This window comes from Xyrauchen texanus, chromosome 15 (genome assembly GCF_025860055.1).
Source record: "Xyrauchen texanus isolate HMW12.3.18 chromosome 15, RBS_HiC_50CHRs, whole genome shotgun sequence".
NCBI lineage: Eukaryota > Metazoa > Chordata > Actinopteri > Cypriniformes > Catostomidae > Xyrauchen > Xyrauchen texanus.
In genome coordinates this window covers 16,896,722-16,919,404 of record NC_068290.1, presented here as the reverse complement: position 1 = coordinate 16,919,404, position 22,683 = coordinate 16,896,722, and the positions used below count along the sequence as shown (strand labels likewise).

At 38.0% G+C, this 22,683-nt stretch overlaps 1 protein-coding gene across 6 annotated transcripts; it reads right to left on the bottom strand.

The window, feature by feature from the left end:
* Window positions 1-5,217: 5,217 nt before the first annotated feature.
* On the bottom strand, window positions 5,218-22,265 carry LOC127655519 (PHD finger protein 20-like protein 1). Of its 6 annotated transcripts, none has more exons than XM_052143392.1 (24): window positions 22,169-22,265; window positions 21,070-21,215; window positions 20,648-20,816; window positions 20,365-20,460; window positions 19,770-19,854; window positions 16,959-17,047; window positions 16,318-16,489; window positions 15,769-15,903; window positions 14,260-14,324; window positions 13,938-14,163; window positions 13,631-13,765; window positions 11,573-11,755; window positions 11,295-11,354; window positions 10,856-11,146; window positions 10,346-10,531; window positions 10,208-10,267; window positions 10,021-10,122; window positions 9,793-9,936; window positions 9,430-9,614; window positions 9,059-9,158; window positions 7,903-8,098; window positions 7,304-7,559; window positions 7,052-7,217; window positions 5,218-6,530 (listed from the first exon to the last, which is right to left on the bottom strand). In XM_052143392.1, the coding sequence occupies exons 2-24, from the start codon at window positions 21,150-21,152 to the stop codon at window positions 6,388-6,390; spliced, it is 3,327 nt and encodes a 1,108-aa protein (XP_051999352.1). In that variant the 5' UTR covers window positions 21,153-21,215; window positions 22,169-22,265; the 3' UTR covers window positions 5,218-6,387. The 6 variants fall into 6 exon arrangements, with proteins under 6 accessions (XP_051999352.1, XP_051999353.1, XP_051999354.1 ...); XM_052143393.1 differs by having other exon boundaries at window positions 10,208-10,264; XM_052143394.1 differs by having other exon boundaries at window positions 15,769-15,900.
* Between the last annotated feature and the right edge of the window lie 418 nt (window positions 22,266-22,683).

Genomic DNA, 22,683 nt, shown 5'->3' with positions numbered 1-22,683 from the left:
ATCAAAAAATTGTGATACATTTTTTTATGAATGTCCATAGATGACAATGACAAATTTCGAGTGAATTGGACTTATGGCCTAGGATGTGTTTGAAAACTTAGGTTTTCAATTAAATTCAAAATGATATACAGGAAGTATGGCTAGTTGTGGCAAATTGAGTATCAGTGTACTCGGCATGGAATCTTAAGACAGCAGTCACAGAAATATAGGCACAACTATTAAAAGACACCAATACCATGAAAATTAGATAATATGTCTTTTTGACCAATTGTGTTCAGATTTACTTTATACATCAGTAATTACATTTGTGTGTTACTACGTGATTAATGTGTTGCTTAAAGTGCAAGCAAAAGTATTATAACAAAATAAAAGCATGAAAAAAACAGCCCATTGTTTCTGTGCTCAACAGTCGCACAATAAAAAATATTTTAAATGGTCTGTTTTGATAAATAGTCATGGATGTCAAATAAATAGAAAAATAAAGAATAGAAATATTCTTAGAAAGAAACATATTACCTTATGTTTATGGTATTGGTGCCTTTTAAATTGTAATTAGTGTAATTCATAATTGTACGAAACTTTTCTGACATCTAAACATCCTGTTGACTATGCATACCTATGCTGGGAGTTTGCGTTGAGTACATATTGATCAATTACTCAAATAGATTTAGACAGAAGGAATTGTAAATCTGTATTGTAAATATCTTCTGAACAAGTTTAGGAATCGCAATTACTTTGATACATTTTGGTCAGGAGGGTCTGTAAATTATGTATACCAAATTGCGTGCTGATCGGACTAACGTAGTAAGAGGAGTTTGTTAAAGGATTTTTTCAAAAAAATTAAAGATGGAAAGGAAATCTGAGATACCTTCTCGAGGATTCAGCAGAAAAAAAATATTTTGATTCTAGCCCTTTTGGTTGCAGAGTTATGGCCCAAAACGTTTTTGCATTTGCTTCCTATTAGCCAATAGGGGATAGAACATGTGTATGTCTAAGTTGTGTGACTACTACCATTCCACAAAGTTTCATGTCTCTAGGCCTTGCGGTTTGTTCTGCACGATCAGTTTAATTGGAGAATAATAATAATAATAAATATAGCTGCAAGCTGCGATTATTGTGGTTCAAGCCACTTAGGACATTTAAGTGCATATGAATGATCATAAAATGCAAAAATGAACAATTGGTTAACAATAGACAAGTACTGTTGTACAAAGTACCCTGTATTTAATGATAACAGACTGGTCTAACTGTTATTAGAGACATTTTAAAGCAACCATATTATAAATTATGCTGCAATGCTCACATTTGCGTTCCAGGTGCTCATAGAATGAGTACATTGTAGCATGATTAGAACATGTCTTTGCAAATGTTTGTTAAACAAGTGTGATCATCATGTAATGCAGAATCTCTGCCTCACAGAGTGGTATTTTAACAAAAGTCAAGGTGTAGTACCAAGTTTGTACTTGGTATGAAAGATGTGCATCTTTCTGGTTTTGTAATGTCACAAAAGGCCTCTGCGTCTTGGCAAAAGTTGTGTGCAATATTTTCTAATTTTTCTAGGAATTTCCAAGTTGGAGGTCTGACATTATGTGGTGTGCCATCACACTTTTCTTAGTAGGAAGGTGGAAATATTGTTTATTTTTAACTTATTGTATTTATGATGGTTTGGTCTGCATGATTAAAAATAACAAGCAGCAATAAATTAAAATTAATTATTACAGGTAGTTTAAAAAAATTATCAAAATTGTAGAAAAGTTTTTTTTTGCTGAAATGGTAATTCATGTGCCCATATGATTTGTAGGCACTGATGGATTCACAGAAATTAAAAACATATTTTTATACTATACATTTCAGGAGTTAATTCAACTGCTTTGAGCACAGTTGCACAATTAGGAGTTTCTTAAGTTATAGCGCCCCCTAGAGTATAAAATGAAGGAAACTCAGTATGTTACCTCAGAGTGTTCTCTTGTCTATGTGTACAAAGATTTTTCCCCTCTTTTCTCCCCAATTTGGAATGCCCATTCCGAATGCACTCTAGAGGTGCGTACACACCGCCAGCGGCATCACGCGCGCCAGCGACTCAATACCATTCATTTTCAATGCGAGCACAGCAACTTCCGGCGACACGAGCTGTCGCTAGATGTGGGTGTGTCCAGCGACGCGACAAAGTTGAGAAAAGTTCAACTTTGGAGCGACTAACGGAAGCGACAGCCAATAGGAGAGAAGACGGGAGAGCTCACGTGATCCTTTCTCACTCTCTCAGCTCCTGCAGTAACGGAAAGGTGGATGAAAGGCTAATTCTTGCTGTTAGAAATGTTCCAGTGCTCTATATGTCTCTTCCCACGTACAAGGACATTTTTAAGAAAAATACTGCGTGAAAGGTGTATCTGAGATTGCGGGGATTTTATGGACCCATTTTCGCCGCAGATAAACAGCCGCTATGGCAAACAGCATGCCTTGTTTCTCATTCATCTTTGATATAAAGCATTTTATGTACTGATTCCATTTATATTTAGTCTTTTCCCTCCAAAATGTTTGTTTTTAGTGGCAAGAAAAGAGATTCGCTGTCAACAGCAATGGAGTGGCATCCGTGAATGTCATTTATAAACGTTACTAGGCAACCAGTAGTGGGAACACCCACTAGCGACTTCACCGCCAGCCACTGGCGACCTGCAGCGATAAAGTCGCTGGCAGTGTGTACGCACCTGAAGTCCTCGTGGTGGCGTAGGACGAATCTCAGTTGCCTCCATGTCTGAGACCGTCAATCCACGCATCTTTTGGATTGTTGTGCACATTACCATGGAGACATAGGGCATGTAGGCTTCACGCTATTCTTAGCGGCATCCACGCACAACTCGCCACATGCCCCACCGAGAGCTAGGACCATATATTAAAGTGACCATGAGGAGGTTACCCCATGTGACTCTACCCTCCCAAGCAACCATGCCAATTTGGTTGCTTTAGAGACCTGGCTGGAGTTACTCAGCACACCCTGGATTCGAACTCGCAACTACAGGGGTGGTAGTCAGCATCAATACTCGCTGAGCAACCCAGGCCCCAAGTTTTGTTACGTTTGAAAATTGTGCTCACAACATACAGGCTAATTAGTCATAATAGGCCACTGCCCAGGACATTCTTGCTTATATCTTCAGAACAGTAAGATGTAAAAAAAATATTTTGATAACTTTTTGTCAGGAGGGTCTGTAAATTATGTATACCAATTTTCATGAGAATCAGGCAAACGGCCTAGGATGAACTCAGAAATATAGTATTCTAGTATAGTATTTTATTTATTCAAAAAATATTTTTTCGAAATAAATACAAATCGGAGAGGTTTCTTGCAGAAATGAAAATTCAAGTGACCATGATTTAGAGAAGCTACAAATATTTATTGTACCCTATATGGTTCTGGCGTAATTAGCAAAAACACTAATTAGCTAATTATAGTGCCACCGTGTGGCCGATTGTCACAACATTTGATATGCGGCGTCTTCCGCACACTACACCGATTTCAAAGATGTCGGATCGTGGTACCGTTCATATTACACAACTGTCTGTCTTGTCATGGAAGTCGTAGAGTTTTCAAATTACAAAACAAATCGATGACAGGTGTGAATGCATAACAACACATTTCACTATTAATGAATCCCTGACGACTATGCCTGGACTCACAAATTATGTTTCACAACATAGTACATGCGAAAAGTGATACTAGATACGAAAACCGCCTAAAGGCATCATATATTTGATTGGTTACAATATGAAAAATTTTTCCTACTGAAAAATCAACCTATTTGCTTACCTGACTGACCAAGAGAATTTGCAATTTCTCTCCAACCCTTCTCTTTCTCCAGCCAGTTGTGGTACAGTTCAGATGAAACATAAAATAGGCACTGGTTCTCCTGCCACTGTTCCACTAATTTTTCCTCCATTTCTTCGGTCCAATGAGACTTTCCTGATACATCAGCCATGCTAGTTGATGTTCTGTTGCAGGAACATCAGTACTCCTCCCACTGAAACTTCCCGTGCCCTGTTTCTTGCTCTCATTGGCTGTAGGACAACGCTGCAGTAGTATTCAGTCAAAACATATATATATATATATAAACAGCACGATTTGGAATCGCAGACAGGTACAGATATTTCACATCCTAGATATGTCGCTGACATCGGTGATGCATCTGCACTTCTCTCAATTCGTGTCTTTGATAATTCATACATTGCGATCTTCGCTCATGGCAGCAACCTCTGATTTGCCAACAATTTCGTGCTTTTGTCGGTGCTCTCCACAAAACTGTCGGTCGAGGGAAAATCGGGCTTAAAATCGTGTAGTGTAAACTCTGCATTAGTGTAGATACCCTGCTCGACCATTCCTAATACGAATTATAAGGTGCTGAAATTTGATTGGCCGATTTATTTTGTCAAATACATTAAATATGTTAGCATTTGAACCAAAGAAGATGAATATTTAATTTGAACTTTGTCATTCAAATGGCTGAAACATTATGCAATTTTTTTGTTGTTGTAGCGCCCCCTAGGGGTGGAATTGTAAGAAATGTTGTTGCCATCTTCTAAACGTCCTGTTGACTATATGCACCGAGTTTGGTTACATTTGGAGTTTACGATGAGTAGATATTGATCAATTACTCAAACTACGTTAAACTGACTGAATTTTATTGTTAATATCTTCGGAACGATGTGACGTATCTAAATTCTTTTGATAACTTTTTGTCAGGGTGTGTGTAGATGATTTACACCAAATTGCGTGCTGATTGGACTAAAGGCCTAGGAGTTTGAAAATATGTAGGTTTTTGTGGGGCTTAACTCAAGGAAGAGGAAAAAAGAATTTTGATTCTAGCCCTTACAGTTGCAAAGATATGAGTCAAAACTGAAGTGTTTATTATAGCGCCAAATTTGGTTAGATGGGTGTGCATTTGTGTGTCTGAGCAGTGAGGGGGATTTGGGATCACACTGCCAAGTTTGGTGTCTCCACGACTTAGGGTCTCTGACACCCAGACACAAGGTTGAAAAAAAAAAAAAGAAGAAAATCAGTACAATTACAATAGAGTTCCAGTAGCTTCGCTGCTTTGCCCCTAACAATAGCATTTCTAGCCCTTTGGGCTTGAACCCCTAATAAGAACACTAACAAAACACAATAGGTGCATACACTTTCAGTGCTTGGCGCCTAAAAATTAACCACCGTACACACAACTTGTAGAGTATTTTTTTTAATGAAGTTGTACATACAGATACTTACATCATGTCTTTAAATAAACTCTTTAATGTACAGCTGGTATCTCAAAAGAAACTTCAAGTTTTATATCTAAATCTAAAACACTTCTTTACAGATGAATATAAATTGAGATTAAACAGGCATTTTCAAGTATTGTCTTCTTATGCCTTAGTTTTTGTGTCTTCTTACAGTTATAAAACTGTATTTACACCCCTCCCCCCACCCCACCCCAGAAAAAAACAGAACTAAATTAATCTGTTATATGAATTTATATCCATCTCAGGATTAGCTTACTCAACGGCAACTCAAAGTATCAACATGATAAACAGACCTTAGTGAGAAGAGTGCCCTATCTCTGGACTAATGGGATAACCCGCTGTAAGAGTAGCTAGTTTTCTTGCCACTTACTACAGCAACCATCAAGACTGCAGAGAAAGCAAGTATTTGCCATGAATTATTGTATCAAAACAATTTTCGAAGAAATGTCTGCTGTCATTGTGAACCTGTAGTACCAGTGTATCAGACCACAAATGAGCCTAAACCTGGACTAAAAAGTAACATTTCAATAACATTTAAATCTTGAACTCAATTTATTATGTCTGAAAAAATGGACCACATTGGTCTGTTTTTTGGCACTTCAGAGACCATTCCCCTTTTGAGTGGCCGAAGCTTTTAGTATTACATTTTTTACACCAAAACTGTAATGAACTCTAAAATAACCCGCTATCCGGCTAACCTGCCATTAGTGTGATGCAATCTCTTCAGTCATTTTAAAAATAGACATTTTCTTTCCGTTAACATTTAAAAGAATTAATCTGCCAAAGTGACCTTTCTATTTTGATGGACAACTAATCAGATAATATGTTAATTTGGACTAGGCATGTATGCACTTGCATCTTCCTGTTCCACACATTCATAATGCGTGAATGTTCCTTTAACTCAAACTTTGTGGTGGCAAGCATTGTAAAATAGTCCATTGCCAAGCACATCATTTTCCTCTTTTGTTCTCTTCTAAGTCCCGCGTTACTCACACATCTACTGAATAGGAGCATCTTAATGAATGCATCTCCTCAAACTTGTAGAGCATGTGTGTTTAGAAACAGAAGATGGTGATAGAAGCACAGAGCACACACTGTAATGTGTGTTGTATAGGTGCATCACAAAGAGCAGATGGTGCTCATCTGCTGTACTTTTCCCAGGTCCGTCAGAAGTTGTTTGATCCGGCACTTGAGCTGTGGGAGACGGGCCAGGGGATCAGGAGGCTCCAATTCACCTGTGAAGTCCAACCAACTCTCCAGCACTTCATTTAAAAACACAGAAGGGAGAGAGATGGACATCAAATATGAAAGTATTCAACTATCTAATCATAATCACCTACTAAATCATCAAATAAAAATACATTCCCAAAGAGGTGGTTCTCATGTGATTGTTCTAGGATAGCCATGGCAGAATTAAAAAATGGGGTCCCTCAACTGTTCTCTATTGATACTGACGGTTCCCAGAGCAGTTAAACATTCAAGGTTTTAATATTTATTTTACTTTTTGTGTGTGTGGGCTTTTGCCATTTTATTGATAGTGAAATTTAAGAGATGACAAGAAATAATGGGAGAAGACGAAATAGGATCAGGAAACAATACAGGTGAGATTTGGCCTTGCATCTTGCACACGAAACATGGCTTAACGTGTCTAGAATCACACTACAATAGATGCAGGTTTTCTAAAGAAATGATAAACTAAATGCTCCATTTAGGAAACACATTCATTAAACATATCAATTTAACAACATGACACAATTCTAGAGGTTTACAGTTTCCTTCCTACCATCAAGCTCTTTCTCGATGAGGTCCATGCGGCCCGAGAGCTGGTTCTGAATGTCTTCTATGTGTGTAAGCAGGTTCATCTGCCACTGCAGGCAGTTCCTGGCCTGTTCCGTGGACCTCAGGTTGCTGTCATTTCCACAGCTAGTCAGTGCAATGGCACTGCTTACCTACATAAAAAATAATCACGTAATTCATTTCAAACTCTCTGTATACACTGTGATACTGATTTGATTGAGATTTTTTCTTTGGTTACCTCTTCTTCCTTTACATTAAATTGTGTGGTTTGTGAGGGTGTTTGGTTTCCCTGCTCATCCCTTTGAGGATGTTCAAGGCCTGTTCCAGGAGGTTTCTGGTAGCTGTGCTCGCTGGTGATATAGGTTTCTGGGTTTAAGTTCTGGTTGAGGTGCTCTTTAAAATGTAGGAAGTCTGGAACACCACCCATAGGCTGGTCTTCATCAGAGTTCACCCAAGACCGAGCCCATAAGTGCAAACTTGGGTTATGTTTGTTCCTGAGAAAACATGAGAAGTGCATTTGCATTGTTCTGGCAAAGTCTGACAGCACTGGAAAACATAAAATCTCAATTCAAAGCACAACCATTGTTAGACAAATCAAAAGATAAATGAAAAATAAAAATAGGTGAAGGGAAGAAAAGATTGGTCTCCACCCTCTTTGGCAACATTCCTTTTGGTAATTTTTCTCATTTAATATTTCTATGGATATCAAAGAGACAAATTACAACTGCAGTATTTTCCATAATGCCACCTCAAGGGGTATGTATGGAGAGAGAGAAAGATTTGTTGGTAGAATGTTTAAAATTTGGTGGGCTTTTGGAAGGGCACAGTAGCTCTTACTGTAAGATGTCCATCTTGAGCTGAAGGCCATGGAGAAGGCTTTTAACACTGTAAACATCAGCCAGTAGCTGGTGAGTGGTTACAATCTTCTTGGCATTCTGATGAGAGTAGTTCTCTGTGAGAAAGGATAGGCCATACATGTGACCCTTTTGGAGCCAGTCTTTATCATGACGGTATTTAGCACTCCACCTCTGACCTGAGAAATATACAAAAAAGTCAGCCTGATAATAACCTTGAAGCACAAATATATTGGCACTGATGGGAATTTGGTGCAGTGTCCTTTAAAATTAGTCAATATTTCATTCAAACATTTATTTTAGTCATTTTTACTTTGACTAAAATGGCATATAATTTTAGTCAACTAAAATAATATATTTATAATTTAGTTTATAATGTGAAAAATGACAAATGTGTATCAGACCACTGTAACAGACAAAAGTTTAAATCAACTATTCAAACTTTTAGAAAAAAAAATCCATGTTCAACCAGTTTAGAATATTGCATGAAGCATTTTTTTTTTTAATGGAAACTGCATATTCACAAATCAAGGTACGCAACGCAAGTTATGCATATGACTAGTGTGCGATTTCAAGTTCACCTTTTCATTCACCTCATGGTCTGTGCAGATGTAAGTTGCAATATTACATACGAGTTGTGGATATAGTGATTCATCTCTTGAATTAATAGGATGTGTTTGAGTGAGGTAATTAACCTATTTTTAAGCCGTTCATTTTGCCAGTGTTCAGCTCAATGGGGAAATCCCCAATATACTGAATTATTGGATTAGATGAATCCATATATAAAATATTCTTCTATAAACAGATGTTTTACTAGATGATGTTTCTTCTGTTTATTTCTTGCATTGTTAATATCTTGCAATATATTTTTTCTTGTCGTATTTTAATCAACAGTTTGCTTTCATACATTTTTTTAAATCATCATCATGATGCTTTTTTTCCCCATCTCGCAGTAGATATCATTGACAAAATAAAACAAAAACGTTGTCAACAAACTTTTTCGTCAGTGATTTCCTAAGATTAACAAGACAACGATGTTGTATTTACATCCTTGATTTCCACCCAAGAAACAGGCATCAGTCCTTTATACATTAGGAAGCATAAAAATGAAGGACAAACCATGAAAGACAGAAATGTACCTGGGGGATCTCTGCAGATGTAACAGATGTATTGGTCGGGGATGCTATCCTCCAAAAGTCCCATACACACACTGTGCTGCCAGCACATACACTCCTCACACTAGGAAAAAAATGTATATCAGAATCTATTACCGGTATATACAATACTGCACTAAAACAGATTCAGAATAAAGCGATTCAGGCACTGAAAAGAAACTCAGAACCATTTCACAATATGTCAGATGGAAGCAAACTGTCACTATTTATATATCCTTGTTGACTGATAAAGTAGCAATGTGGCTTAAGATGTCTCTTGCATGAAAAAGCTTCTATAGACAGAATAAAAACTGATTTAAGAGTACATTCAATATCATTGCTAATAGTAACCCTACCTGAATCATGAACCCATTTTCTTCATCCATCTCACAGATACAGCGGACAATCTCATTAGCACCATTATCATCTTCATCCTGGAAGTCCTCCATTGTGATAGAGTCTAGTTCCTGGTTATACTCATCTCCACTGAACAGTAAACTTTCAGTGGTCGAGTCCTCCAGGAAGTCAATGTCTGACAGGTCTGAGATAGACAAAGGAAACAGCTACAGGTTATGAGGTGAGGCTCAGACATCAATGCTAAACTGCGCAGAACTTTTACATCCTTCAGCAGATTTATAATATTTGGTAGCTGATATAGTATTTCTGGTTAAGTAAATTATTATGACAACTTAATCATTATAAGAGGACTGCTGACTCACTCTCCCCGGTGAGGTCGACAGACAGTATGGCACGAGGGTATTGGCAGGTGCTGTGCTTGGAGAAGGCACTGGAGGAAGAACGGTGTAGCTGGGAAGATGGTCTCTCAAGGTAAGCCATTGACATCTCTTCCAGGTCTGAATAACCTGAGCACATAGGTAAAAAACAATGAACCTCTGGTTTTCTGTAAATGTGCTCCAAAGAAATAAGTAAATAGAAAACGAACTTACAGTGCTGTTTCGTTTTCTTCTTCTTTTTTTTCTTTTTCTTCTGTTTAATTCTGAAAAGGTCCTTCTCTTTTCTGTCCCTCCTGTCTTTATCTCTCTTTTTCACTATGGAAGAGAAAGAAATGAAAGATATGGCAACTTTCTGGTTAAGGCAAGTGAACTTTGAGAAAACAATATTGAGTATACACACCAAACAACTGACATTTCTCCTGTAGTTTGAATTTCCGCTCAGTCTTTATACATATTCCTGCTGAGAAATTAAACCATTAACGCAGGTAAAGTCAAATTACAAATTACTCCATCCTTCCAATCTGCAGAATTAACTCACCTGCATCCAGGTGCTTGTCCTTCTTGAGAATCTTGTCGTGTTGATTCTCAAAGGGTGGAGGTGGTAGGGACACCTCTGTACTGTCTGAACTGACCGAAGCAGAGGAACGTTTCTTCTTAAAGAACTTAGGAGGCCTCACATAGCCAGTGCTGTCCATTTGAAGCATGAAGCCCTGAGATGACAGAGCTGAAATGCAACATAGAAGAGCACCCTGTAATTCTGCTTGTGTAACAAGTTACTAAAAATTTGATGGCCATTTGCATTTACATTTATGCATTTGGCAGATGCTTTTATCCAAAGCGACTTACAGAGCACTTATTACAGGGACAATCCCCCCGGAGCAACCTGGAGTTAAGTGCCTTGCTCAAGGACACAATGGTGGTGGCTGTGGGGTTCGAACCAGTGTCCTTCTGATTGCCAGATTACCAGTTATGCGCTTAGACCACTACACCACCACCACTCCATTTCATTTGATGAAAAAAAAAAAAAAACATCCATAAAGAAACTTACAGGAAGAGGTGGAGACGGTCCTGCGTCTCTTGTTGTCTGTTATATCAGACAGGGTGCTTGTAGGCATGGATGCAGAAGTAGCCCTGGTGCGGCCCACCCTCTCTGGTGAGCAGACCTCAGTGTCCATTTCTTTCTCTGTGTTATGATAGTACTTCAGGTGATAGTCCAGCAGCTTTGCTTTCCGGAATGCTTTAGAGCAGCCAGGGACTTTACACTTAAATTTATTATGGTCCAGGTCTATTTGAGACTCATTGGGAGCAGTGGGGTCATCAGACTTCTTGGTATTTATGACTGAGGAAGAAGAAGAAAAAAAGCTTGCATTTAAATTAAATATAAAGATATTTTATGCTTGTAGCTTCAAAAGACAAGGTCACAAAAACACCAAAATTGTTATTTTTTAAATGCAACATCGGAATCAAGTGAATGGAAGCATTCATACTAGGCTCTCTGGTGTGTTTGTTGGCTTTAGGCATCCTGGACGGAACTTTCTGACCAGCAGCTAGACATAAAATTAAAGAAAATTAATTAGAATTTACATTTAAGGCCAGTGACATGAAATTAACATCACAATATTTAAAAATCTACTGTTGATATTTTCAGATGTCCAGGTATGTAACTTAAGTATTGTATGATGGCATGTTTACAAAATCAATTGAACCCAAAGTGTGTTTCATGGAAAAACTTGACAACATTGGTATGGTTACAATATCAAAATACCAGTCAGTATAGAAGGGGAGTTCTCTCCAGGCAATGTCTGATTACTAGGCAACATGTCAGTCATCTTGTCCTTCTCTGTGATTGGTGAATGAGCACTGCCAATGGGAGGGGCTGCAGATGTGCTTCCTGAAACTGGCTTTTGGGAAGAAGCTTCAGTTTCGACTGCAGTGCTGCGGTCTTCAACTAAAATGAGCATTTAAACATGCAAGATTCAAACATAACTAGAGAGGGGTACAGACCAGAAAACTGACTTATTTAGCTGAACTCAAAAAAGAGGTGGACTGAAATAATTACTCTACAAATGCATATAAAAATGTCAAGCCAACGAAGAACTGCAGATTACATTTCTAGCTTCTGAAATTCTCTACATAATTCTAAATAGCACTGATGCAAACCCTTTTACCTAAAATATGTAGTTTGTGGCTCTGAATATACAGTGGCAAGAAGAATGTGAACCCTTTGGAATTAGCTGGGTTTCTGCATTAACTGGTCATAAAACATGATCTCATCTTAATCAAAGTCACAAGTATAAACATTGTGGGAAGTTATTTTTTTTACTCTAAACCTCCACTTTCACGTTCAGATGTGAAAGTGAAACTAAACAGGCACCAAATGTGGCTTTCAGACGTAAAAATAAAAGTGGAGATTAACAGTAAAAAAAAAAAAGGACCCAAATTTGTATGTTTTCTCATCCACACCTATCATATCCTTCTGAAAGTATAGATTTAACCATTGAAGTTATATGGATTACCTTTATGTTTCCTCAATATACATTTTGAGCTACAAAAGGTTTGATCAACATTCACTTAAGAGGACGTGAGTTACTCAAGATGGTGAGTCTGGGCTCCGACTGGGACACTCCAAAAGGTGGACATTTTATTTTAAAGCCATACTAGTAGTAGATTTACTTCGATGTTTAGGTTCATTTTACTGCTGCATCACTCAACTTCTACTGAGCTTCAGCTGGTGCACAGCCACCCTGACATTAGCCTGTAGGATATCTTGATAAACTTGGGAATTCTTGTCCCAGCACACCATCTATGAAAGTACACCAAACCATGGAAAGTAATTTCTTTGGGCACCGCTTTGCCCGTTTTAACAGATTTGTACTGTGCCCACAATTTTTTAATAATTATTTTTTCCTGAACCTGCACTGTTGCGCGCTGGATACATAACCTGGCAAGTTCAGCAAAATTCTGCCTTGGACACTGAACCCGCCTCAATCCCCGGTTGGCCTTGTTTGGCCCAAGGGTAATCGGCGGGACAAAGGCTATTGGCAGTGGGAATGCAGCTAGGCCTGGCACACACTAGCATGCTCTCATTTGCCCCGATAGTGGAAACGTGGCTACCGAGCATTCTGCAGTGTGCCCTTATAGTCATATTGGCTGGACGGCCTGTTCTAGGAAGAGTAGCCACAGTAATAAATCTTCTCCATTTATAGACAATTTGTCTAAATGTAGATGGATGCCAAAGTACCTCTAACCCACATTTCCAATCTCGTTTCATTAATTGGATGCCAGTTTGCCAACTCCAGACTCTAATTAGCTTTTGCTGATGTCATTAGCCTAGGGTTTCACATACTTTTTTCCAACCTACACTGTGAATGATATATTAAATATGTATAAGGACAATTTTATATTTTGTGTGTTAATAGTTAAAACAGATTGAGTTTGTTCATTATTATAATTTAGATGAAGATTTTAAGACAAATGTATAATACAGGTCACTCCAAAGGGTTTGTGAACTTTTTCTTGCCACTGTAAATACCAGCATACACAAGTCTTGTTTGCTGAGAGGATTCAGGCTGGTCTGGATCTACTTTCCGTTCAAAATATTATGCCCATTAAAAGAAATAAAGAATAAGGAAATAAGGAAAGAAACAATTCTATAAATGTATAAAACAAAATTATTGTATTTGCTAATGAAAATATACAGCATGTATGTATTTAAGTTTTCTGAGTATAAAGTGCTCTATTATAGCCACAAAGTTTTAAAACAAGACTAGACATAGAACAAACCTGAAACAAAACTCCTCTAATGTAAGCTTATGTCTCTCACCAGTTTTCTGAGAGCTATCTGGGGGTGGAGTGTGGGAGATGGAATCCCTCATGTGCGGTGAGGTGGGGCAGGTCTGGTCAGAGCTTGCTGCTAAACGCTGAGATCGTCTCCTTCTCTGGGGGGAGTTGGGAGGGGCTATGCAAAGACAGACATATATATGTAACATTTGTGGATAATATTACATATATATTTTTAGATTTATATGAATATCTTTATAATTTAATTATAACTTCACTTCTGTTGGAAGCCCAAAACACATTCAAACCATACAAGCAAGAAACAGAGATTATCTACTCAGCTGACACACCAGTGTGTGTGCTGTCTGGGAGGGTGTGTGTCGAGATGGGTGAAGGAATGGGTTCAGGAGCTGTGGCTGTGTTCTGGCTGCTGGAGGTGGACTCTCCGGAGTCATGTTTAAGCCTCCTGGAGCGAGACTTGCATGGGGAAGGAGTAGAAAGTGTTGCTGGGGCTTTCTGGGCTCTGGCAGATTGGGGTCTCTCCTCTGGTAGACTAGCTTCTGCTCCTGACACTTTCTGAGGGGTGGAGAGGTAGACAGGACACAGCTAGTGTACTAGGCAATGTACTAAAGATCACAACATTTAATAATGGTATGTCAGTTACATCTGTACCTGCTGTGAAGTCATTGGAAGCTCTTTTGGCTCTGTTTTGCTTTCAGGCTCATTGTCAGGACATCCTAGATGATCAGAAATGAAAAATTCAAGTTGCTCACAAAACATCAGAATCAATGTCATCGGCCCCATTTACACCTGGTATTAAGATGCGTCTTTGGGTAATCCGATCACATCTGGCGAGGTACTTCACTGTTTACACCTCGTTACTTAAATGCGTCTCCTGTGACCAATTGTGTTCTGATTTCGACGGGAGGGTCTCTGATTTCATGATGACATACAATCACTATGTCACTGTGCTACTGCATTAAATTAATGAACAACAAAAAAGTAAAAGACAAAGAAAGTGGAATGCCGTTTCACCCAGATGCAGTTGAAATTCAATCCAAATACAACATTTCAAGCTGAATTATCTGTTGTTTTAGAGGAGTGCCTGTATTAACCTGAGCTTCAGAGTTCAGAGATTTAAATGATATCAGACACACTGAAGAAGATCCAAAGTTCTAGCTTGTCAATTTAATCGCTTTTTTTATCCCCGATCAGATGGTTATTTCCTTATAAATATGCACATGACCTGCAAAGTTTAAATGTTTGTTTTAGTGCAGGGCTTGATTGACAGGTGAGGGATGGTGCTTCAATGATGTCCAGGACGCATTAAAAATTTGCACCTTAAATGTTATGTGGTCACAGGTTTTTTTTGACTACCTCCATATGTGGTTTGGCACCCCGTTTAAACCTGTATATAATGCTGACCACTTGTGATTGGATCCCCCGAAATGCATCTTAATACCAGAAGCCACAGTATATTGGAAATACAACAGGCATGATGACTATGAAATCAATGTTACAAAACAGTGATGCTCAAAAGGTTTTGTTCATTACATAGATTTTAATTGGGTATCAAGTGGCGAGCAAACACAGTACCAAAATTTTTATTATTGTGAACAAAATATAGTTTATTATATAAGAGCAATTAAAAATGTCTATAAAATAAAATATTGGGGTCTTAACATAAACTGCATTGCAACAATTTTCAGGGATGCAGGCATGTCACACAACCGACCATAATGATTTGCTTCTACCAAATGACAGATAAATCTGTACAAAATGACAGTAGAGTTTGAATGGACGCACAGATGTTGCCAACAACAAAAGATATTGGAAACACTTTCTTCTTTTCATAAGTTGATAAGCCTATTTATTTAGCCATCCTAAGTATGCATGATGATCTGGTTAGTTGCATTTTATTATTTGCATTCAGCATTGCTTTCTTCCTGCTATCCGCAATACTATCAGAACACCCCAGTTCATTTTTGTGTATTGATCGACCAGTTGAGAACCACAACAATAAAAAGATAATCATAACATACAGATCAATAAGACTGATTCCATGTCCAGCATGCAAATCTTAACAGTTAAGGAATTTAGCAAGTATGTTGAACCATTTTCTTGTTATAAAATTTAGAAACAAACCCTTGCTGAGAGCAGATGATTTTTGCTAACTCTTACCCGTCCCTTTGTTAAGACGAGTCCTTTTACTGCTGCACAAGCTGCCTTGTCTTTTGGTTCTCCTCTTCATTGCAGTGGATTCAACCTCCTCAGCAGCTGGTTTACTGTTCTCACCTTCTGACTCCAGGTCTGCTGCTTAATGCAAGATACACATGAAACATGATGAATGTGGCTCATAAAATAATAAACTGCTCAAGGTGGATATTGTGTCCAAGTACTGATTTAAGAGAAGTCTTCAACCACATAATACAATGTACATGATACAATGTACAGTCTCATGCAGGAATTTGTAACTCAACACAGTTCAATAGGCAAGAACTTTATATAAGACAGACATCCCCAGAAACATAAATCCATCAAGCAGAAGCAAAAGAATAGTTACTGTACCAGTTTTACATTTTAGATTGTGTTTTAAACATTTCTGAAGATTTGTGATTGCTTAAAATACTTGAAGACTGCTTATAAAGATTTGCAAGCTACAACACTTTGTGTGACATTCTATACTTTCTAGATTCTCAGTCATAAAAACAATCCTAGCAAATCATATACCGAGCTTCTCTGATTCAGTATCTTCATCCTCCTCATTGTCAAGTTCTTCATCTGACCGCTGTTCCTTCTTGTCCTCTCTGTCCTTGTTGCTGTTGGCACTTGTGCGAGGCCGGTTCTCTCCTTTACTCTTAGCTGCAGCTGTGGCTGCCTTCACTAGAGCAATCCAGTCCTGCTTGAACAATAACAATACTCTATCAGTCACAACTGACATTAATTGGACACAATCACACAGCTGGCCATGGCTAGCATGCAAAAAATAGCTTTTCAAGCTATTAATAATGTAGTAAAGGGAACAGAGGAGGTAGAATAAAGTGATTTGGCATCCCTGAGCTGCCTGACTGGCTTCAAGCAACTGTAAGCTGTGTGGACCAGCTGCTTGTGTCTTCAAATATTATTCAGGATTGACCCCATGCATTTTACCTTCTGAAAAAGAGGAAGAGGTCAAGGACAATACTAAAGTGCCATACTTAAATATACACTCAACTATATAGCATGTTAAGAATTGATTGCTGCAGGTCATACAATAATTACTCATGCTCTGTAGCAATGCATGCCTATAACATTCTATGGAACTTCAGAGAGCCAATGTGATAAATAAAAGGAACTGAAGTGGACCCTGTGAAGTCTCTTAATAAACTTACTTGTCCTTTTGCATCTTCAGGCATGGACTTGATATGGATTCTTTTCACACAGCGAATTACTCCATCATAAAACTGTACAGTGTAAGAGCCTAGAGCAAAAATAAATAAATAAAACACACAACAAACCAGCTCCTGTTTTCTGTGCTGTATACAATCACTCCATGTGTTTTTATTTGTATTATATTCTGTAATCAAATAAGCAATTTAGATGGATTTGTGTTTCTCCTTTTTTACTTTTACATTTACCACTGTCAACTTTTGACAAATGCTACTTCAGTTGCTATCACGTAGTTGTGTATGCAATATGCATGCAGTCATTTTATATAGCAGTTCTGGAGATTTTGTCAGGCTTTCTACCAGAGCTATAGAGGTATTCGGAGCATTTAGCTGAATGCAATCCTTTTTATTTTAGAATTACTATTTGGAATAATCAATACAGTCAAGCACAACAAATGGTGTCAGATTAATTTAAACTGAATCATATAATGGTAAGAAAAAGTATGTGAATCCTTTGGAATTAGCTGGTTTTCTACATTAATTGGTCAAAATGTGATCTCATCTTCATCAAAGTCACAAGTATAGACAAATATGATGTGCTTAAGCTAACAACAGAAAAACAATTACAATCTTTCATGTCTTTAATGAACACATCCCATTAAACATTCACAGTGCTGTGGAAAAAGTGAACCCTTGGATTTAATAGCAGGTCTATTCTCCTTTGGCAGCAATAACCTCAACCAAGCATTTCTGGTAAATGCGGATTAGACCTTCACAACATTCAGAAGGAATTTGACCATTTTTCTTTACAGAATTGCTTTAGCTCAGCCATATTCTTAGGATGTCTGGTGTGACTGGCTCTCTTGAGGTCACTCCACAGCATCTCGAATCTACTGGGTTAAGGTCTGGGATCTGACAGAGCCACTCCAAAAGGTGGATTTTCTTTTTAGAAGTCATTCTGTAGTGGACTTCAATGTTTAGGGTCTGTCCTGCTGCATCACCCAACACCTAATGAGCTTCAGCTGGCACACAGCCACCCTGACATTATACTGTAGGATATCTTGATAAACTTGGGAATTCATTTTTCCCTCGATGATCCAGGCCCCAAATCATGATGCTCCCTCCACTGTACTTTACCATTGGGATGATGTTTTCACATTGGTATGCGGTGCCCATTTTATGCCAATGTGCTGCATGCTCCTCCCAAAAAATTCAACCTTATTTTCACCAATCCACAAAACATTTTCCCAGTGGAGGGTCAGGGTGCTCTTTGGCAAACTTCAGGCATGCAGCAATGTTTTTGTTGGAAAGCAGTGTCTTTCATCATGGTGTCCTGCCATGCACAATATGCCTATTTCATGTTTTCTGTATAGTAGACTCATGAACAGAGATGTTAATCAGTTCCAATGATTCTTTCAAATTTTTAGCTGTCAATCTAGTGTTCTTTTTTATTTTTACCTCATTGAGCATTCTGCGGTGTGCCCTTTCAGTCATCTTGGCTGGATGGATACGTCTAGGGAGAGTAGCCACAGAACTAAATAGGGGTGGGCAATATGACCAAAATCTGAAATCATGATACGAGTCATTTTAAATCACAATAACGATCAACGAGAACCACTGATACATGTCTCCAAGAGATTAACGTAGTTTGGTGCGAAAAGTGCAAATCAATCCCAGAAAACAGCAAAGGACCTTGTAAAGATGCTGGTGGAAACAGATAGACAAGTATCTATATCCACAGTAAAATGAGTCTTACATCAAAATAACAAGAAAGGCAGCTTAACAAGGAAGAAGGCACTGCTCCAAAACCAGAATACAGTTTGCAAGTGCTCATGGGGACAAAGGTCTTTTTGGAGATATGTCCTCTGGTCTGAAAAAACTGTTGGGCCATAATGACCATCACTATGTTTGGAGGAAAATGGGTGAGGGTTGCAAGCCGAAGAACACCATCCCAACCATGAAGCATTGGGGTGGCAGCATCATGTTGTGGGGGTGCTTTGATACAGGAGGGATTGGTGCACTTCACAAACTAGATGGCATCATGAGCATGTAAAATTATGAGGATATATTGAAGCAACATCTCAAGACATCAGCCAGGAAGTTAAAGCACATCACAAATGGGTCTTCCAAATGGACAATGACCTCAAGCATACCTCCAAAGTTGTGGCAAAATGGCTTAAGGACAACAAAGTCAAGGTATTGGAATGGCCATCACAAAGCCCTGACCTCAATCTGATAGAAAATTTGTGGGCACAACTGAAAAAGCATGTGCAAGCAAGGAGAGCTACAAACCTGACTTCGTTACACCAGTTCTGTCTAGAGAATTGGCCAAAATTCAAGCAACTTATTGTGAGAAGCTTAAGAAAAAACATTTGACCCAAGTTAAACAATGAGGCAATGCTAACAAATTCTAACAGTGTATGTAAACTTCTGACCCACTGGGAATGTGATGAAAGAAATAAAAGTTTAAATGAATCATTCTCGCTAATATTATTCTGACATTTCACATTATTAAAAAAAAAAAGTAGTGATCCTAACTTACCCAAGACAGGGAATGTTTTCTACGATGAAATGTCAGGAATTGTGAAAAACTGAGTTTAAATGTATTTGGCTTAGGGGTATGTTAACTTCTGATTTCAACTGTAAATACAGGTAATTCCAAAGGGTTCCAAGTACAATAAATTGTAACACCTCATTCTTAAACTCTTTTCTTGTACTGCCAAATTGATATAAAACAGCAGAAGTATGTATTGCCTAATACAGTAGCACGGATGGAAGGCAAAGCTGAGGATTCTGGTGTGTGATTAATCATACCTTCCTTGTTGAAACTTTCAATCTTGGCAGGGTAATAGCGGCAATCTGTCCATCGAGCAAGCACTTCCTCACCATCTCTTAATACCTACAAGTGTGAAATAAACAAAAATTCAGACCATTTTAAGCCATTCGGATAAAAAAGCTTGTATTGAAATTATGGGATGTGCTGTGATCATAAAAGTGAATGGTTAGACCAGAACAAACTGTGATGAACATAAGACAAAACTCCAATTCAAGTAAACCATATTAGAATAACAATTTTAATTTACATATTCTTAATGAATTATCAAACAATTACATTTCCATGATAGTTTTCTAACTGTGTAGCACAAAAGAAAGCCATTTATAAATATATGCAACAACACAGGATATAAGGTGGAATTGTACAGCACACAATGAATTGTCTACAGGCCACCTCTTTACATCATACATCACAATAGTCTCAAACTATATTTTGCAAATTAATGATTGGTTGATCCCCAACAGAACATTATAAGGTTTTGCCTATGTCGATGGAGAAAAGAAATTCCAAACAATGATGGAACAAGCAGTTAAGAGAGCCAGATCAAGGTAGATGGGCAATTGAGGTATGTACTTGTCTCTGCTGGGATAAGTCTTTTTGGTCCTCTGTGCTCTCTGTACTTCCAGGAAGCTCACGAAGGCGAGATGGTCTCATCTCGCTGAGTCTCTCCTGGCAGAAATGTTTGCAAGACAATAATTAAACAATCATTCATCTCATTAACAAGTAGTTAATTCCATTTTATTTTATTTGTGTGGCTGATTGTGAAAACATCGTAGACATTTTAGACTATAAAGACATACATCTGACATACTTATGTGCTCATAAATAGATTAGTATAAAAGTACTGCAAACATACAGACATCTCCTCTTCTTTGACACCCTCTTTGCGGAGTGTTGGTCTCTCCAATGGCCGAAGTCTGTTGCTGTCCCAGAGAATCCATTCATCAAACCTATGACTCCAACGATCAAAATGCACAAGCATCTTTCCCTCATTATAATCAATCTTCTCAATTCGTGAAGGGTACCTGCAAAGAAAGTATTCAACATAGATCATGGATGAATGAACAACTAGACCAAACAACACAACAGCAGAGAACATACATATAAGCCTACACTTCAAAACTGGTTTGTTAAAAACAAAATCAATAAAGTGGACTCAAACACGCTAATAATCAAATAAAATTATCATGCAAGTATATCAAATAAGAGATGCTATTATAATTTCTTGTAACAAAATGTGCTAGCAGCACAAATGGGTTTTTCAAAATGAATTCTTACCATTTCTGTAGGTAGTCTTGGGCCTCAACTCTGGCTCCAACCTCAAAAGTGATACCCGGTCGATTTGGAGGTTTCTTGCTCATTATGAGTGTATTCTTCCCAGATCTCTCTCCAGACACAAATGCTCTCTCGTCCTGTGGATGGACCTATGAATGGAAAGAAATTACTGAAAAATCTATGAACATGTGGAGGAAAATAAAACTATTGCATGAACAAGAGTTGGACACACTGAACTGTATACTAACGCAGACAAGACTTTGACTGTTTAAGCATGCATTGCCTGGTCGAGATTTGTAAATGTATAAAAAACATGCACAGTTGCATGTAAGCTGGTTTAAGAGCCATATATTTATGGTCAACCAACTATTTACCCAGCTGGCAAACTGCAGATTAAACAAGGCCTTTGGTTAACCCACAGTATTCTAGTACACCTGTAACTAGCAAGTTTAACATATGTTCTTAAACTTGCCAGAAAGTATTACAGTAAACTGCAAACAATAGCAAGGCAAATATATGAAAATGAATAGAAATGCTTGCAGGCTGGACAGTAGCTGACAGGCTAATTTAGCTAACCAGCTACTGCCTTCCACTTTGACAGCCTGGCACACAAATTAAACGTTCTGTTAAGATTAAGTTGGCCATTAACGAAAAATAAAAGCCTCTAAACGAACTAGACACATATTTGAAAAATAAAGATACAAATAATAAGAGAGGGTAACTGACTCTTTGCTGGATTATCACAGATCGTTTAAGCTAGGTGCTGGATAACGAGATTCTTCATTTTCTGCTGCTTATAAATATTTGTCACGTTTTTAAATATGAATACGAAGCTGGGAGGTATAAATAAGACACCATAATATTTTTTTTAAAAAACCTTCTAAGATATAAAACGTAAAGTCAAACCTCTAAATGTCCAGTTAGCAGAGTAGAGCTAGCCAAATAGCTAATGCTGTACCAGCTGACTAGCTAAACCGTTCCGAGGGGATAAAACTATTTAAAAAGAAAAGAAAATGACAGGGCAGTTTCTTTCTTTTTAAGATGACTCGAATAATGACAATTGCTTTTTAATATCCGCTACATGAGTTACATGTGGATTTACCTTTGCAAATTCATTGAGAGAATTTCAATTAATTCCTATAGTGTTTTGTGTTCGTTCGAGCTCAGTTACTTTTACCCAAACTACACAGGCGTGCGCACGGCCGCGACGCACAAACATGAACGCGCATCGCAGATTGACCAATCAGCAGTAGCTGTTGTGTTGTCGTCTGTTATCGTAATAATAAAGGAGAGGGTAAATGTGTTTTCAGAATAATATATATAATATATGAAAGTATATAATATATAGAACAGGATGATATTTCGCAGAGACGGGCCACTTAAATTAAAATGAATAGGAGAAAATGGAACGCACAACGGATATTGAAACGAAGTCCCGCCTTAGTTTAAAGAGCAAATCACCTTTTAGATACGCCTGTCATTCAACTGGAGAACGCGCATGCGCATAATGTAGTCAGACCGGGGAAACTCGTTTTAAGCGTGATTTGAGCTAAAGAAGCACAATTTATGATAGCCTACCAGTTTTGTCGGAATTTACTACTGATTTGAAATATGTTC